General features: G+C 32.6%; 2 protein-coding genes across 2 annotated transcripts; both read right to left on the reverse strand.

Annotated features, from left to right (window-relative positions):
* Positions 1–1,571: 1,571 nt before the first annotated feature.
* LOC115951990 (E3 ubiquitin-protein ligase PUB24-like) lies at positions 1,572–2,935 on the reverse strand. Its single transcript, XM_031069096.1, has one exon. It carries the CDS (start codon positions 2,796–2,798, stop codon positions 1,572–1,574), a length of 1,227 nt encoding a protein of 408 aa, XP_030924956.1. The 5' UTR covers positions 2,799–2,935.
* Positions 2,936–13,585: 10,650 nt separating this feature from the next.
* On the reverse strand, positions 13,586–14,800 carry LOC115951991 (E3 ubiquitin-protein ligase PUB24-like). Its single transcript, XM_031069097.1, has one exon. It carries the CDS (start codon positions 14,798–14,800, stop codon positions 13,586–13,588), a length of 1,215 nt encoding a protein of 404 aa, XP_030924957.1.
* Between the last annotated feature and the right edge of the window lie 4,969 nt (positions 14,801–19,769).

The following is a 19,769-nucleotide window of genomic DNA, read 5'->3' on the forward strand; positions in this document are numbered from 1 at the left end:
AAAAAATAATCATCGACATAAACTATGAAATTACTACAAGAGAAACGTGAAATTTGAATAAAATCAAAATAGAGTTCATTGCATTTTCTTTCTGAAGATCAAGTTAGAGATTTTGGTAAGCCATTTTTCTATTTCTATGGTTTCTTTCTTGTGTCATTTGTTTATTTTTATCCCCTAAAAAATTTCTGGTTGTCAATCAGAATAACATTGGGTATGAATTTTGAAATGTTAATAGAAATATTCAACTTGGCTGCCATATGCTAACAACCAACAACTTATAAGTGAGGTGAAAGTTTCCCTTTGTGTAACATGAATTAAAATCCCGTGTTGACAATATGGTTCATAACCACACCTAACCAAACTTCACAAACCACAAACATATCTCAATATTTTGAGTGTTGAGTGATGAGTGATAAGAATTGAGTAAAGAGAATCAAATTAAACATCACTTGTAATAATGGTGCCTACAATTTTTGGATGATATGTTATGAAAATTGAGAATTGGATGATGAAAACACACAAACTAAACATAGTCTAACTAACTCAAATCTCGTTATGACAAAAATAAACTCTTAATATCAACTTAGAAGTTTGCACTCTCATGAGCCAGAAGCCTAAAACGGAAAACTTCCAATGGTGCTCGTATGCAAACAAAATAAATAAATTCTATAAAGAAGCCATTCTACATTTTTCTAAGATTCTTCTAATGTTTCCAAATGGAAGAATCATTTTGATCAATGCCTCCAAATCTTTTTATAGTACTATTTATATATACGACTTCAATCCCTATTACTTAATGGATAAAGAATATCAAATGACTTTTATTACCAGAAAAAATTATAGATTTTTTCTTTGACATAAAAAAAAATGATAAATTGCAAATTACACCCCTATAGTTTGGAGGTGATTGAATTTTACCTCCTAAAGTTTGGGGTGTTTATTTAATGGATAATCAAATGACTTTTATTACCAGAAAAAATTATAAATTTTTTCTTTGACATCAAAAAAATGATAAATTGCAAATTACACTTTTAAAGTTGGGTAGTGATTGGATTCTACACTTTGAAGTTTCAGAATTTGGATTTTACCTTTGAAATTTGAAGTATTTGGATTTTACACCCTGATGTTTTAGAACTTGAATTTTACCCCCTAAAGTTTAGGGTTGTTTGGATTTTACAACTCCAAATTTTGAAATTTTGGGATGTAAAATCTAAACATTCCAAAACTTTAGGGAGTAAAATCCAAACACTTCTAAAATCTAAATTCTGAAACATTAGGGTGTAAAATTCAAACAATACCATACTTCAGGAAGGTAAAATTTAAATTCTTCAACTTCAAGGTGTAAAATCCAATCACTTCCAAACTTTAGGGGTGTAATTTGCAATTTATCCTAAAAACAAAATCATATTGCTAATCAAGTTTAGATTTCTTTTACTATATAATATGATATTAACATTAATCACAAGCAAAAGTGGTGTCAAAGTAATTACATGCAGCTCGTTTTGCCTATATGTGTTCAACAATATATATATATATATATATATATATATGAAGAAGGTGATCATTGCATTTTACCTAGGTTTGACTCTGATACTTTGAAATCGATCAATGCAAGGAGAATCCTTCCACTCCGGAAAATGTAACCTGAGGATTTCACTTGCTTCCTCTTTCAAAAATGAAGCACAATCAATTTTGGTTAATGAGCTAAGCTTTTCCACAGCCCCTACCTTCAACATTTCTTGAAGCACCATATATGTCCCGAAAAAATTACATATCATTGAAAGAATCAAAACTGCTCGATCACCGGCTTTTGGTGAAACGCCTAAGATCTTCATAGAGACCACAGCAATGCTTCCTCTATGACTTAAAAACTGAGCTCTCCCATCAGGACAAGAACACAAATTACATAGTATCCCTAAAATAAGCTCTGTGGTTTTCTTTTCAGGAAAACTCAATTCAAGCTCAATGAGCTCGAAAACTGTGTTTGCTTCAATCATCCTGATTAGATTTCTACTCCATGCACAAGCCTCTAACAAGACATCCAAAGCAGCATTGATTCCTTGTTGAGTAATCCCACTTCTTAAAACTTCTACTATCCTTTTAAAGAATTCAGGAGTAACTAATTCTAGTACATTTGAGCTTGTACAAGCTTCAATGATCGTCTTCAACACTAACATCGTGTGAGACTTCACCGTGACTTGATTTTTCATTTCACAACCTAAAACCCACGTCAATGATTTGATGATAAGATCATGATTTTCTAAAAGAATTGGCTTTGTTTCAGCTGAAGGGATTTGAATAAAGTTGAGTATACCAAGAGCTTCTTCAAGACCATCAATTTGGCCTTGTTCGAAACATGTTACAATAAACACTAACATCTCTTTTGGCAAACCAGCTTCTATCATATATTTCCTATTCTTTTCATTTTCAGCTGCAAGTGACACCAATTGCTTAATAGTTTTGAGCTGAAGCTCAGGTTGCCAAAGGTGTTTGATGAGTTTGAGTACTTGAAACTTGTCTAGAGGTCGTTTAGGAGTGGGAATTATATCAATACCATGTGAGGCATTTTGGGTGCACCAACCTTGGATTAGGCGGTGTAAGGTATGATTAGGGGTTAAGTCTGGGTCTTTTTGCAATGGTTGCTTGGTGACTGGACAGGTTGTTTTCTTGCTTGTGAGTAGCCATTGTTCAATGCTTTCCCGGTCGTATGTGATGCCTGTTATGGTGGTCACAGGATCTTTCATGATTTGTAGGGAAATGGGGCAGATGAAATACTGACAAACTTCAATGTCACCCATGAAATAAAACAAAAAGAAGTTACGTATTTATTATATGGGCTATCTTAATATATTGACTTAGTAATATATATTGTAGGGACTAAGAGAATGAGAGGGATATCAAATAAAAGTACCTGGGCAAAGGTTGTATTGTTTGTACTGTTGTTTTTTTCAATGAAATATTGGTTGAAGAGAACACGGCTGAATTAACAATTGCAAGAATGAGAGAGAGCGAGAGAGTACAATTGCAAGAAGGAGAGAGAGATCTAGAGCTATGATGTTGGTCTTTTATAGCTAGAAAATGTTAGGAGTATAATATATATAGCACATTAGCATGATAAATTGACATTGATTTCTAGGGTGAAGAAAAATAGAATTCAAAGTCCATAATTTTGGATAGCTTCCAGCCTTCCATTCAACATAAAGAAAATCATCATATATATCATCATCCCATATGACTCTAGGATCTTTCTTTTTATTTATTTATTTTTTTTATGAGAGGAAAGATTCATATACTCCATGTATGAGATAATTATTGCTGTTAGGGATATGTAATGTCACATGATTAACTCTATATATATCTTTGTATATATTAGATTTATTACTATTTCATTTTTGAATGTCTCTTTGTCAAATTCAACTTTTTATGTAAATATCATTTAATAATATATTGTTTATCACTTTATAAAATTTAAAATGTACTGATTTTTTCAATAGTTATGAAAACTATATTAACTATTAAGTGACATTTCAAAATGGACAATATATTAAACCATCATATAATGAATAGTTAACAAATAAAATGGAAAGAGGAAATACCAAAACAAAATTAGGGGATAAAGTTAGCCTAGACCATCCCCAACATAAAATCTACCCTTTATTTTTTTGGCTTGGCTACCATAAATGGAGCTATAGACAGCGGCATACCAACCTCTTTTTTATCTTTGTTTAAAGTTCATTATGGGTATGGAAAGTATATATCTTGGTTAGTTTAGAGTAAATTTTCTCTAACTTATTGTGGGTGAGTTCAAAAAATCATTCACATATACTCTAAATTATATGATCTACTTTTTTCTTTTTTCTTTTTGAGGAGAATTATATGACCTACTTAACAATTACATGGTAAAGATAATCTACTTAAGAGCCATCTAATAAATTGGGGAAAATTCTTTCAAACCCCGTTTGGAGGAAAAAATTTTAGTTAGAAAATTATCACTAAAAAAGAGAGCATCATGAAATTCGTTCTTCTTCTTCTTTTGTCAATAAGATTAAATGGCTTTTACCACTTTAGAAAAAATAAGATGTACACGCAATGTTTATGTTAATGTATTTGAACAAACTTGATAACATCACATTCTTTTTCCCATATATAACCTCCCTGACCTTTGAATACATGGATTTAGACGGTCAAAATTTCCAAGGATAATTAGATGCAATTTGGCAAATAATTAACTTCTTGAGTCTTGATTCTTTGAATTGAAAATTTCAGTCAAGAAGAATAGACTACAAGTTATTATGATGTTATTAGCTTCATCAATTATTAATAACGTGTTTTATAAAGTTGGGAGTTGACTTAGTTCTAGTACTCTAATGCATTGGACTAGTTGTGATGCAAACACATATCAAATAGTTATCATGTATCTACATCTCAATTGGTTCAAAGCACAAAAACATTGGACCCAATCCATAATTTGATGCAATATTGAAAGTAATTAATTTCTTGAGTCTTGATTCTTTGATAATTTTAGTAAAAAAGAATAGAATACACATTATTATGATGTTACTAGCTTCATTGATTATTATCAATGTGCTTTACAGAAACCAGCATGAGTCAATGTACAAGAGCATTGAACCCAATCCTTACTCATGAAGTTAACAACCTATAGTTCAACTAATTGATATCTTTTGTTTCTCAAAAAAAAAAAAAAAAAAATACTAATTGATATCTTTTAGTATTTTAAATGAACATATTTAGGGTTCTATTCCCTTATCACTAAGTATCGAATTATTAAAAAAAAAAATGCACTTAATGAGAAAATAATAAACAAAAAAAAAAAGTTCTAGAATGAAAATGGGAAATGTAAATATTGTTTTTTTCTTCTTTAAAAAAAAAAAAAAGTTTTGTTCGTTGTAAAGAAAAATGGATTTATCAAGTTCAAAAATTGTTTTGTTCGTTATTAAAGTTGATTACAAACATAAAAATCATGACAATAAAAAGTTCTGCGAGAAAATTCATTTCTTAAATTGTTGGAGAAAATAAAAACCCAACCCATCTTGTTTATTTGTCCCATCATGCAAGAATGAATTTTTTTTCTTTCTAGATCTACATCATAAAATATTATTCCCTCCATCCCACTTTTTTTGTCCTGTTTGAAAAGTCAAACTATTTAAAGGAACATCATTTATTGTCTTGTCTACCTTTTAAAAATATATAAGTTTCCAAAACTATCCTTAAATAAATTTATCAAAAAATTGAATTATTAATAAAATAGGGGTATAATAGGAACATTAGTAAATTAATGACTTTTATTTTTAGAAATAGAACAATATTTTGAGACATCCTAAAATAGAATAGAGGGCAAACAAAATGGAACAAAGAGTAATTATTAAAACGTAATATTAATTAACGTCATTTTCGTAAATATAGATGATGATTTATCGGCCTAATCCATGCAAAAGCAAAAGCACCTGAGCTTTTCCTGAGAGACAAGAAGTAATGGGGCATTGGAATTTGGGATTGCATTATCGATTAGAGTCAAAAGAATAGTCACTGAGACTGAGTCTAGTCAAAACTTACCCAAAATAGCTAGACAAATATTAGTGATAAGGTATACACTTGCTCTATTTTAATATTTTCAAGAATAGAATAATAATATAGACTTGAAAGTTGGAATATCTTAGTCATATCTGCCACTACTACACCTACACCTACATTGGTCGGTTTCTTTTTTTTTTTTTGGGTATAAAAACATTGGTAGGTTTCGTTTCTTTGGTTCTTTTCCTCTCGCATGTTCTCACTAACCAAACGTAATTTTCATGAAATTACAAGCCAATGAATTTGGTGGAAACCACATCAAGAGCGATGGCTTGATAGGATATGGATTTGACATTTTGTAAGAGAAGTAACTCTTGCACACAAAATAAACATAAAATAGTAGTACAGTGTGTAAGTGTAACACATTATGTGAAAGAAACAATCTTCATTCTGTGAATTACCTTGCATGTTATTGTTTTGATTAGAGCTTTTTCAAAGGTTATATATATATATATATATATATTTGACATTTTATGATGTTTAATTAGCATGACTTAAAAAGTTAAAATTTAAGTCAATGGATCTTTTTTTTTTTTTTTTTTTTGATTAACGGAAAATAAAACTAGTGGAAAATGTTTTCACTTTTAAGAGAAAAAAACATTGTTGGGAATATTATAATATATCACAATTGGAGGAGAATAGTGAGAATATAATGGAATGGGAAAAAAAAATGAAAATATTCTTTTCACCTCGTTTGGGAGTTTACATTCTTTTTCCTCTTAAGCCCAATTTTTAATCTATCTTAAATTCCTATATCCCTATTTTTATACATATAAAATACATGATAATTAAAATGAAAAAGTGAATTTATTGAAACAAAAAGAGAATATAACCAAGTCCAAATACACCCCAACCAACAGAAAAGTTGCAAACAAGCTCAGTATACACGATTAATGCATGGTAACCAGAACACTTTCTAGCCTAAATTCCAAGCAGGAACCAGAGCACCCAACTAATCACTAACACTAATGACAAGATCTACAATCATATTAACCACAACAGCTCAATAACCAATTCAATAATGATTTCCTCATAGAGCTATGTTGAATTTAATAAGCACCTACTCTTCATCTAACATCATTCAAGAATCAAGATGTTTTTGACCAAACGCTACTCAGTCACACCAGTGAACCAGAGTGCTTGTTATTTCTCTACCTCCATATATACATAAAAGAAATGTTGTCATAAAGGATTCATTTTTATTCTTTTTCATTCAACTCCCAGATAAACAATAATGATAATTTTCAATTTTCATTCAATTCTTTTTTTTTTTTTTTCTCAAACATCCAAAAAAGAGATTAGATAAATTTTTATTTCATTTTCATTCTTTTCTATCATTTTTTTCCAAACAAACATTTTCTTATTTGAAGTATGTTTCCATCAATATAATAGAAGTTGATTGTTATATAATTATTTGAAATTACAATAAATATTTATAATTTTTCGTGTGTGGGCTACTATATAATTGATGGTATACTACTCTTTCAACTTCACAGCTTATAAGGCAACAAGTGAGGGAAGTTGTCTTCGATGTGGGACTGTAAGAAGTTTCCCAGGGATTACGCAAATAGTTTCCCTAGGACAACAAAAAAGTAGCCCACATCGTGTAAGCCAAACAATTGAAAAAACTTTCTAATTTATTTTTAGGACTACTAACCTAACACAAAATAACTACTAGTTTTCAAAAATAATATTTTCCATTGAATCAAACAAGAAATAAGTGCAAAATATTAATAAATAACATTGCCACCTTGAACTAGTGAAATATGTACTGCTTTTAGGTATGATAGAGGGGTTTTAGTTTTTATTTTTTTAGAGTGATGCTAAGAATATTACAAATTTTACTGCATAATTTTTGTATGTATCTAAATAATAATTATATTCATTTAATATATTGTTAAATTTATTAATCATAGTTATTATCATATCAATTTATAAAGATTATATAGTAAAATTTATAATATAAAAATTCCTTATGTTTTTTCATACTCAGTCAAGGTATAAGGGTACGAATCAATTCACCAATCGCAAGGTTTGATCAGTCAGTTGATAACTTTGTACATTATATTATTTGGCTTGCTTTCTACTTCCCTAGCTAGCTTCAGTCCGAAGTGTGAACTGTGAAGTTGTTTACGTGAAGAGTCAATGTAGTCAATGCATTTACATTTCTTTTGTACTAAAGCTATAGCTAGGATATGATAGGGATCTCTATCTCAGACTCATATACAGACAGACAGACAGATAAAACTTTGCGATTTGACACGCTGCTATTCTTTCTATATATATGTACCTTTTATAATACTCCAAATGCCGTGCTTATTGGTTGATTTCTAAATCCGGTATTTTTTCAATTCATGGCCCAAAATGGCAAAATGTCGTCATGAATTCCTTTCCTTTGAATATTTGCAGTAATTCTAGTCCACCTGCTTTGTTTGTAATGGTGTCAGGTTTCTATGGGTTTGAATCACCCACTTGTATATACTCAAGAGAAATGTAACTCTCATGGTTGTTGGGAATTGTTTTTGATAATTCAATATTTATAATAGGTAGGAGGACTTTGAACTCTTAGGGGCAGTTTGGTATGATAATTTAAGTAACATTTTTCAGTTTTTAAACAACATTACACGTATTTTTACATACTTTTTCACTTATACATATTTTTTAAAAATACAAATTACGTTATTAGAACAACGTTATCAAACGGCTCCTTAATGTTTATGTGGAAAATACTAGAGATGCCAACTAATTGAGTTACAAAACTCTTAACGGCTAAATACCATAAGAGCATTCACATTATTTCGTGTAAAAAATCATGTTTATTTTAAGATAAGAACATATTTTTCCTATTTTACCTAACCACTTTTCAAAGCACTCACATCAAATTATTTATTCTAAACTTTATTTCATAAAAACATTAAATTTTTCTTAATTTTTAATTATTTATCTTTCTTCAAACACCACAACCACCATCCACTCTTTTCTTTTATCCTTAGATATGTAAAGAAATAATAAAAAACTAAAATGCAAATGAGCAATACTAATGTAAATTTCTGTAGTTACTATAGCTTTGGATGAGTTTTGCAAGTGTTCTTTATACTTGTAGAATCTACCTTGCAACGGTTTTGTTTCAATAAGTATGCTAGCACAATTGGTTGGGTGATATTACATCTAACAGTTGATTGAATTTATATATTTATTACCATAGTACTACTATAATCTTTAGTTGAGAAGACACATAGAATTACATGATTCGATTTGATGGTCTATACCCGCAAAGGAAAACCCCTAATAGCTACATATCTAATATTACACTCTCCCGTTCACAATAAAAGTAATGTGGGGTATATTTACTAAAGAATCCTAGACTAACCCTAGGCTACACGGGTCTACAATTGGTTTTGACCATTGGCTATAACAGATAATAAAACAGAACTCATTATCTTTAACAATGGTTTCAATTATTTCCTCCTTTGATGAGGTGCAACCACCCTTCCAAAATCAATCACATCAAATCAAATCAAGGATGACAGATTACTTGACCATTACTACAGAAGAAAAGCATTTGGTTGAAGCCCATTTGGAGATATTCCTCATTTCCTCTTGTCTTTGGCTTCGATGTCATTAGTTAATGTTCTTTATGTCCTCAGAGTTAGGTAACAAAGTCCATGCCAATAGTTCCATTAGGAATTTCTTGAAATCTAGCCGTAATTTGTTGAAACGGTACCCTTATGATTGTCTATATAGTCATACAATTTGAGATTAGTAAGTTTCTTGGAAAATGTTGAATTCAATTGGACAAGTCAATAATGTTAGGAGTGGTGGAGCGGTTGGGATGCTTAAGTTTTGAATGAGCATCGGTAATGCGTAAATCATGAAAAATTTTCTTTGACTTCTCTATAAAAAGGAATAAGATAATCTTCATTTCAAAGTGAAGACTAATTAAATTTTGTTGGAAGTATCCTAGTTTCTATCATCCTAGCCCACAATAAAAAGCAAAATGTAACTTTTTTTCCCCTGTTTTGGTTGCTTATTTCTTTCCTCCAACTTCAAGCAAGGTTCAAACTTTAAGAGAAAATATAAAACGTAATTCTTTCTACCCTTAAGGCCTTAACAACCTAAAGGAATATAAAATTATCATCTTCTATTCTCCTTAACCTCCCTAAGCATTGATGTGAGATTAGGGTAACTTTAGGTATTATAATATCCTACAGCCAAAAAAAACAACTAACATAGTCATACTCTTTGCTTACTTTCAAGTTTCAATACAAGAAATCCTTTGCAAGAAGAACATGTCTTCATTTATTCATTATTCATTCTAAAAACAAGAAATGTCACCCTGACCAAAAATATAAATTAGAAACTTCAAAATCGTCCATGTCCAAACCCATAACTATGGCTTAAAAAAGAAAACACCATTACTAACTTAAAAATTGAATGGTCCATGGACGGTAGATGAAACACCAAAACTGTTTAACAAACTGTTAGTAATGGTGTATTGTTAGTGACTCTTGTAGTAGTAGAGTGGACAGTTCATGAAACACCAAAACTTTCCATTATTTTTATATTGGATTATTTGTTTAAAACAGAAGCTATGTAAAAATAAAACTTCACCTTTTTAAAAAAAAAATCTGAATGAAAATAATTAGCTGGTATTTCATGAACTGGTGGGAAGTCTCAACTCTCAAATCCGAGTAAAGCAGAAAAGTGATGCAATTCAAATTAAAATTTTGGCAAGTTTATGGGCTTTTGGCCCACAAAAATAATCATTAACAGCCTAAGCTGGGCCCATTGTTTACAGGAAAGGCTGGTATAGTTTATCGGTTTTACCCAAGTACGGTGCTAGCCCCGCGATACAAATCCTTTCTTTTTTCTTTTTTTTCCCCCTTTCAAAATTGACAATTAAATGCCTAACCTCCCCACATTAGTTATAATTTGGGAAATCATGTTTTAGTTTTATCTTCCATTTCAAATTTATCTTACCAATTTACTAGCAGCACTACCAATACTGATGCTGTGGTTTGATCAACGTTGCTGCATCACCAATTTATATTGAGAATGGCTATATGGGCATAGTGTTGCATAATTGCTTAATCCTACAGCCCATGGTGGATGAACTAGGCAATCAAGGATGGAGTCATGATTGTTGCTTTGGGAGGAGGAGGAGGAGGAGGAGGAGGAGGGATGGAAATTATACCCAATACACAAAACTCTCATTTTTGTGGGGTTTAGGAGAGGTGATGGAAGGCACTTGCCATCACACTAAGATCTGGCCTCTAAAATAAATAAATAAATTATGAAATTTTTTTTTTGACCATTCAAAAAGAAGAAATATGGAGTATTAAAATTCAAAACTAAACATTAATATAAGAAATTAAAACGAGCACATATGAAATAATTATTTCTTAATACATTTCTACTCAATCATTTGTGATATATCAAAAGGTAATTCAACGTTCTTTTAAATTGCAACAATCATTTGTGATTGATTCTAAAACTAAATGTTACAACAATTTCTCTTTTAATATAAAAATTCAAATAATCCATTAGAAAATAATTTTTTTAATTATTTTGTTGCCAAACCTAGATTTGACAATATTCATGACCGAAAATTAATGTTTGTTTCATAATTGCAATAAACACTGAAAAAAGTAAATAGAAATACAACTATTCTATAAAGGAAATAGTATTAACCATGATAGTTGAAAATCATATTTATCATCATTATATGTCCAATATTCTTCTTACTAAAGAAACTAATTTGCATTATTAAATTAAGACAAAAAACACACACACACACACACCAAAAAAAAAAAAAAAAAAAAGCACTCAAACAATCATTTAGATGTCAATGTAGCATGACAACTCTCAAAATCCAAAGTCTCAAACTTTTAATTGTGGGTCCTAAACATCAAACAAGCAGATTGTAATACTGAACATGTATAAGCCAAGTGATTAATATTTTAAATGATCTTTGGGTCAGTTTTCAATTTGATGGATAGTTTTCAATTTGGGGTGGCCAAATATAAATTTTTGGTACCAAAACTTTTAAACATATATTATATAATAGATCCATTTATAAAAAATAAATAAAAAAATTTAGGGTCATGATCGCCCGACCTATATATACCTCCATCCATTATAGGCAGTAATCTTCTTTGGTTTTGTATAATTTAGCCTGACTAGCCTTTGTTTTCTGTTTTTATTTTATTTTTTATAATTACATTTGGGGTGGAGGGATATGAATTCTAGAAGTCTCCATTAGGATCACTAAGAGTGGTCAATTGAACTACCAAACCCTTAGCAACTAGCCTGTAGTTAAGTCCTTAGATTTAATTGATTTATGAAACTGCTAAGCCTGTTATGCGACTACACATATAACCGTCTTAAAGCCATTAACAAGTATATTTATTTGATTAAATACGTGTATGGTGAGGCAATAACTAGTGTGAGAATAAATGAAGGTATCACATGTAAGGTTGTCCATGGGTTGGGTCAAACTGAGTTTGGGCTCAACCTACACGGGCTCAACCCACCCTCGTACCCGACCCTACTTGATTGGGTGGATCAAATTTTAACCCATCTCCAACTAGAATGGGTGATCGAATCAGGCAAATCAGGCTTTCAATGGGTGGCGGTTGATTTAGTTGGCTTTGAAGATCTAGAAAATGGTGAAGATCTAATAAAATGATGGTTAAAATCAACAAAAATCAAGTGAGATCTCACCAAATTCAGTAGAGATCTCACCAAATCTAACTAAGATCTCACCGAAAATGGTTGAGATCTCCTAGGATCTAGCAAAATTCACTGGAAATGGTTGTCTATCACAGTCAAGTCGAGTGGATCAGGTTTTGGAAGGGGAGACCCACCACTCTACCCACGTGCTAACGTCGGTCTAGGAAGGAAGGGACCCACCTCCAACTATCGGAGTAGTTGAATTGAGTAGCCGATGATCGAGTCCAGTTAGTTTTGTAAGTTGCGTCGAGTTGGCGGTTTCCATGGACAGCCCTAATCACAAGAAAATTTCCTATCATTATAGGTTTGCATTAAAGTTTAACATTAAGTGTCCCTTTGGAAGTAGCTTATTTAGCTGAAACTGAAAACTTTTTGTTGAAAGTACTGTAGATAAAGGTAAAAATTAGCTGAAGAGTATAGTGAGATCCATCAATAATGCCAAAAAGTATATTGAGACCCATCAATAGTAGCAAAAATAAGCTGAAATTTTCAGCTTGTTCCAAATGGACACTAAGTCCATATCTTGCACTAGTGGTGGATAAGCTCACTAAATCAATTCAAGAGGAAGTCTTTTAATGTATGCCTTTTGCATATGATATAGTTTTAGTGGATGAAATTAGAGGTGGAGTTAATGACAAGTTAGAAAATTGGTGATACAATATACAATCTAAAAACTTTTGATTAGGTAGGACTAAAAAGAGTACATGGAATGTAGGTTTGGCAAAAGTAGAAATTCCGATGGTTAAGAGATAAGAGCAGGGCTTTCAATATATTGGATCAATAGTCCATAAAGATTAAGAGATTGAAGATGATTTGAATGATAAGATATGAGTATGCAGTGAAGAAGTGCATTAGAAACATTGTGTGCTCATAGAATAACCTATAAGGAAAAAGGAAAATTTTATAAGATTGCTATAAGATCAAATATATTTTATGGTATTAAATGTTGGATTGTTAAAAAGTAACGTATTTATAAAATGTGTGTAACTGAAAGGAGAATATTAAAATGACTAAATGGATATTCACATCAAGATAGGATTCAAATGAGAAATTTTGCTTAAAAATAGGATTTGAACAAGAAAATTCGCTTAAAGATAAGATAGTTGAATATTGTAACCACAAATAGCTCAAACAAATCTCTCTCTTTCTCTACCTCCTTGCACTCTTTATGTAATATGATATAAAATCAATCACCTGCAAAGTGGTGTCAAATTAATTACAACTTGTTTTCCTTCTTTTATATATGTAAAAGCATTGCATTTTAACTAGGATTGATACCTTGAGATCCACCGATGCAAGGAGAGTCCCTCCACTTCTGAAAATGTGAGCTAAGGATTTTCCTTACATGGTCTTTCAAAGATGTAGCACAGTCAACTTGGAGCAATGAGCAAAGCTTTGACACAGCCCCTACCTTCAACATTTCTTGAAGCACCATATATGTCCCGGAAAACTTACATATCATTGAAAGAATCGAAACTGCTTGATCATCTACTGCTGGTGAAACCTTCAAGATCCTGTTAGAGACCACTGCAATGCTTCCTCTATGACTTAAAAACTGAGCTCTCCCATCAGGACAAGAACATAAATGAAATAGTATACCTAAAATCAGCTCTGTGGTCCGCTTTTCAGGAAAACCCAATTCAAGCTCAATGAGCTCATAAACTGTGTTTGTTTCAACCATCATGATTCGATTTCTACCCCATGGACAAGCCTCTAACAACACGTGCAAAGTGGCGTTAATTCCTTGTTGAGTAACCCCACTTCTTAAGACTCTTACAAGCCTAGTAAAGAATTCAGGTTTCAGTCTTTCTAGTACACTCGAGCTTGTAGCTTCAACGATTTTCTTCAACACTAACATCGTATGAGATTTCACAGTGAGATGATTTTCCATTTCACAACATAAAACCCATGTCAATGATTCAATAATATGATTATTTTCGACAAGAATTTGCTTTGTTTCAGCTGAAGGGATTAGAATAAAGTTAAGCACACCAATAGCTTCTTCAAGACCATCAATTTGGCCTTGTTTGAAACATGTTACAATAAACAACATCATCTCTTTTGGCAAACCTGCTTCTATCATATACTTCCTATTCCTTTCATTTTCAGCTGCAAGTAACGCCAATTGCCTAATAGTTTTAAGCTGAAACTCAGGCTGTCGAAGGTGTTTGATGAATTTGAGGACTTGAAACTTGTCGAGAGGTGGTTTAGGAGTGGGAATTCGATCAATACCTTTTGAGGCATTTAGGATGCACCAAGCTTGGATTAGGCGGAGTAATGTGTGATTAGGGGTTAAGTCTGAGTCTTTTGGCAATGGTTGGTTGGTGACTGGACAGGTTGCGTTCTTGCTTGTGAATAGCCAGTGTTCAATGCTTTCCCGGTCGTATGTGATGCCTGTTATGGCAGTCACAGGGTCTTTCATGATTTGTAGGGATATGGGGCAGATGAAATATTGAGGAACTTCAATGTCATCCATGATATAATACAAAGCCAGGTTGTATTTTTGTTATATGAGTTAGCTTAATGCATAGACTTAGTTGTATATTTTGTAGGGAGTAAGAGAATTGAGAGGGATATTAAATAAACTTTTCATTCACAGGTGTTGCTGAAAAGATTTTGGGGACAATTAACGAAGATGATACTGGGTATAAAGACAATGATGATGGTGCAATTTTTGCAGATCAAACTGTAATGGTGCTGATGGCAACCCTTTTCAGCGAAACTGGATGGGATCTATGATGCAGAAGCGATTCAGTTACGTGCTGCCATTAAAGCGTAGCAAGAGAATATAGAAAAGGTATCAGCTGTGGGTTCAATGCTAGAAATTAAATGCAAGGGATATATAGCAGGACACCTTTGTGAATGGATAGAGGATAGCCCTGATCACTGTATTACACAAAATTATTCAAAATGAGATATGGTGTATTATTTTTACAATGATCTTAATTTCTTTATCTCAACAAAAAGGAGACTTACCTTGGAAAGTTTTTGTATTGGTTGTAGCGGTAGGAAAACGCGGCGGCTACTCTGTAGCAAAGCTGAGAGAGAGAGATTTATGACTGAAGAGATTGGTGATCCTTTTTATGCTACCAAGTCATGCAAGTCTACTTAGACAATTCTAAGCCATTCTAAAGATGAATTCAGTGGTCAAAGATGGAAGTTGTGGACTACGGCCAAATTAAAACTACACGGCTACATGCATGGAATATATATAATAATAGGAAAATGATAGGGACATTAAAAAATAAAAAATAAAAAATAAATCTCATAATTATTACGTCACGTGGTAAATTGTGAAGGGTGAGGGTCAAAAGGTGGGTCTAGACATTAATCTATCATAACTCACCACGTAGTGAGTTGTGGCAAAAATTGTGAGATTTTTTTGTGTCTGTAGCGTTGTTCATAATAATAATAATAATAATAATAATAATAATAATAATAATAATATTGGCTGTAAATTCCATTTAAATGAGTTTGACTGTTTGGTTCATTAAATAAAAATATAGAAACTAGAACTAAATTTGATGTCTTGACAAATTTTCAGCCCAAAAAAAAGAGAATAACTTGTCAAAGCATGGCATTAATTAATGGTGATTTTCTTCTTGTCAAATACGGTTGGGGAAAATGCAAATATGTTTTCTTTTATGAAAATGTTAGTATTATACTATATAGCATGATAATACTAACATTAATTTATAGGGTGAAAGGAAATAAAAATTCAAAGTCCATCATTCTTGCAGAGTAGCTTCTAGCCTTCTCTACAATCATTGTCATCATTCCATACAGTCGTAGGGTCAATTTATTGTTAGAGGGAAAATAATATTTTTAATGTATGAGATCGGAAACATATTATGCCACATGATTCCATCTACATCTTTTTATGTATTGGATTTGGCACATTTTTTTTTTTTTTTTTGGGATAATCACACAATTTTATTTCTAAATGTCTCTTTGTCCTCCATCTCATTTTATTTGTCTATTTTAGAGAATCCCATCTTTTTATGTGAAGATCACCTTATTTAATTTAATATCTGTATGTTTTTAGATCTCTTAAAATCACAATCAGATTAACCTATGTAATTAGTAAAGTGATCATTTAGTCAAATTAATAAATCTAGGTTAATACAAATATATCATGTGGGGCCCGGCCCAAAAATAATGGGCTAGTCTAAATTCAGGCCCGTCCGAGGAGCGTCCTGTCCAAGGAGAAGCCACAGAAAGCATTATTCAGGCCCAACTACGATAAAAGAAACCTGTCCGAGGAGTAACTCCTCCTTGGACAATACGAAGTCCGATCAAAGACCACGCCCCTACCATTGCAGTTCATTCTCCCAACATATAAAAAGAATAAAACCCAAAATATCCCATGGAAAGCTGCCACCACCACATTAAATGTGCCACAACCACCCTTTTGGCCGCATTAATGAGGAAAAGACCCCTGAACAGTACTACCTTGGCCACTGCAACTCACAAGGGGGTGATAGGGGTGTCTGATGGGACAGGTGCTCAAGTGGAGGCTTAGATGATCAACAAGTGTAAGGTTCAGATAAGAAAGAGAGAGCTATATAATGTAGTAAAGTCCCTCAAACAAGGAGAGGAAAAAAAAAAGGTATTCTAATTGAAGAAATAGAATCTGCTGTTAAATATCCATCCTTGTGTTCTTGTTCCTGCAATAATATTGTCCATGTATCAGACCGAGCAGGCTCACTGAAACTAAGTTCTTTGACCCATCCTCTACAAAGTATTTGTTGTGGGTTGCGTCTTGGGCCAAGACCTGATAAAAAGGGTTTGGGCCAGAAAAATCGTGCAACCACATATCATATCAATGAATAGCAACGGAAAATAAAAAACACAACGATATGATAACCTAGGAAAACCAAACCGGTAAAAAACCTGTGGAAAATTTAACCTAACTATTCTCAAAGTAAAAAGCAAATCCACTAGAAAGAATCGAAGTTTTACAATAGTGACTTAGACCACTAACATCCTATTACTACTTACTAGTAGAAACTTACTGACACAATCACGTGTAAGCTTCGAGACCACGGACTCCTTCTTTCTTAGATTTTGCAAAACACAAACACCCATGTTTGTGACTTTGAGATCCCACTAAAAGGTTTAACAACACAAACTCTCCTGTTTGTGACTCCAAGACCACCATTGAAGGTTTAGATCATCAGCACCTTTGATGACTAGAGAAGGCAACAACTTCTACAATACCGGATCTTGAGATTCTTCAAGTAATAACATCGGTAGAAGATATGAGAGAGCTTTTTAGGAACAAAACCCTAAATACAAAAGAGGCACACTCTTTTCTCTCTGAAAAGTCTTATAAAAACATGTTTAGGGTTTCCTTTATATACTGGGAGAAGTAGATTAGAAGCTCTAATCCTTAATGGGCTTGAACTGCTGTTTGGGTTTAATTAAAATTCTATAGATACGATTTTCGATCGATCGAGCATGTCTTTCAATCGATCGATCAAACCTATCTTTCGATCGATCGAACCAAACAGATTATGAAATCTTCTTTCTGCAACTTGTATATTCTTGAATCATGACTTGAATCACCTTGAGCATTGTCTAATAATACCTATAGACTCTAAGATCTATATCTAAACAAGTTTATGTTCACGATTTGCCAATTGTTCTAAACTTTTAGAACCTAACAATATTATACAAAGCAAAAGGATAATATATATATATATATATATTAACTTTTTCAATAGTTATTAAATTAAAGGGATAATTACACATAACCCACCTGTGGTTTGGGCGAAAATCACTTTGCCTACCCGTGGTTTGAAAAGTATCACTTAACCCACCTCAGGTGTGTTTTCGTCACTCTCTGTAACCCACCTCGGTCTCTGCCGTTACAAAAACACATTTTAACCCCGAAACAAAACATAACGCGAATCAAAACCCCCAAAACTCAAACACTTTTCGAGAGAGACACCCAAGGTGCAATCGGGCTTGTTCTTCGCGGTTTGGAGTGTGTGGAGAGGGAGAAAGCACTTGTTTTGCATCATCGAACCTGGGCAAGGTATGTGTGATATTTTTTTCATCTGCATTTGGGTCTGTTCCTGATTTAGGGTTTCAGATTTTGTTCAAGTGTGAACTTACTGTGTGAAAGTCTAAATCCAGGAATCGTGTTATGTTGAGATGTCTTCATCAAGTGGTAATTTCTCGGGTTCATGTGGACATATGTGCAATGAGCAGACTTGTGTTTTGAGAACAAGTTTGAGTTTGCACAATTTTGGGAGGAGGTTCTTGGGTTGTAGCCGTTATAAGGTTGGTCCTAAGTGTCCTTTCTTTGTTTGGATTGATAACCCAACCTGTCCTCGTGAGAATGAAGCTGCACCTTTGGCTCTAGAGAAGATGTCTAGGCTTCAGACTGCTCTCCAACTTGCAAATGAGAGGGAAATGACAGCTCTGGAAACGGCAGAAGAAGCTAGGCAAATGGCAGAAAAGGCTCTTGAAGAGGAAGCTAAAGCCAAGGAGAGGGAGAGAAAGGCTCGAGCTGTCTGTGCGAAAAAGTCATTCTTGCTGAAGAGAAGCAAAGAATGTGGAAGTCTACATGCATTTTGTCATGGATCTTTTTTGTTATTGTTATGTTGTTGTGTTTTGGCTCAATTGAGTTCTCTGGAGTGAAGAGACCTAGATTGTTGCCCCTGAAGTAGTTAATTGGTTAGTAGAGATAGTTATGGCAATGGTGTTAATGAATTTGCATTGTAATAGCACTAGCCTACTGATGTAATGTTTTGATGTGTCAATGAATGAAGAATTGGTCAATTCTTAAGTATTTTGTGCATATCATAACAACCATTCAATGGAAGAAGTAATGGTCAATTATCAATTTGGCTGTGCATACCATAACAACCATTCCACAATAAAAACTTTCATACACTGTATTAGAAAAATATACTTGGACATAATTTGTAGTAGCAATAAATAAACTTCCATATAATTTGGCTGTGCATACCATAACAACCATTCCACAATAAAAACTTCCCATACACTCTATTAGAAAAATATACTTGGACACAATTTGTAGTAGCAATAAATAAACTTTCATATAATTTGGTTGTGCATACCATTCCACAATAAAAATAATATACTTGGACACAATTTGTAGTAGTAATAAATAAACTTCCATATAATCTAGTTTGGACAAATATTGTTCCATACAAACTGTAATATCACAACTTCCATATAACAACCTGGAGTGTATTGTACCTTAATTACAAAAAAGCACATTCCAAGGCCAGCAGTGATTGTTTTTTACACTTTTTTACACTAATTATTTTTTACACTAATTGATAATTACAAAAGGCCAACAGTGGTCTTCACAAAAAAAAAAAAACCAAAAAGGCCCACATGTTCCCACTAGCTTTACTCCCAATGCTGGCATGCGTACCCACTAACTTCATTCATTTCTTGCCTTTACT

Source organism: Quercus lobata, chromosome 7 (genome assembly GCF_001633185.2).
Source record: "Quercus lobata isolate SW786 chromosome 7, ValleyOak3.0 Primary Assembly, whole genome shotgun sequence".
NCBI classification, from domain to species: Eukaryota; Viridiplantae; Streptophyta; class Magnoliopsida; order Fagales; family Fagaceae; genus Quercus; species Quercus lobata.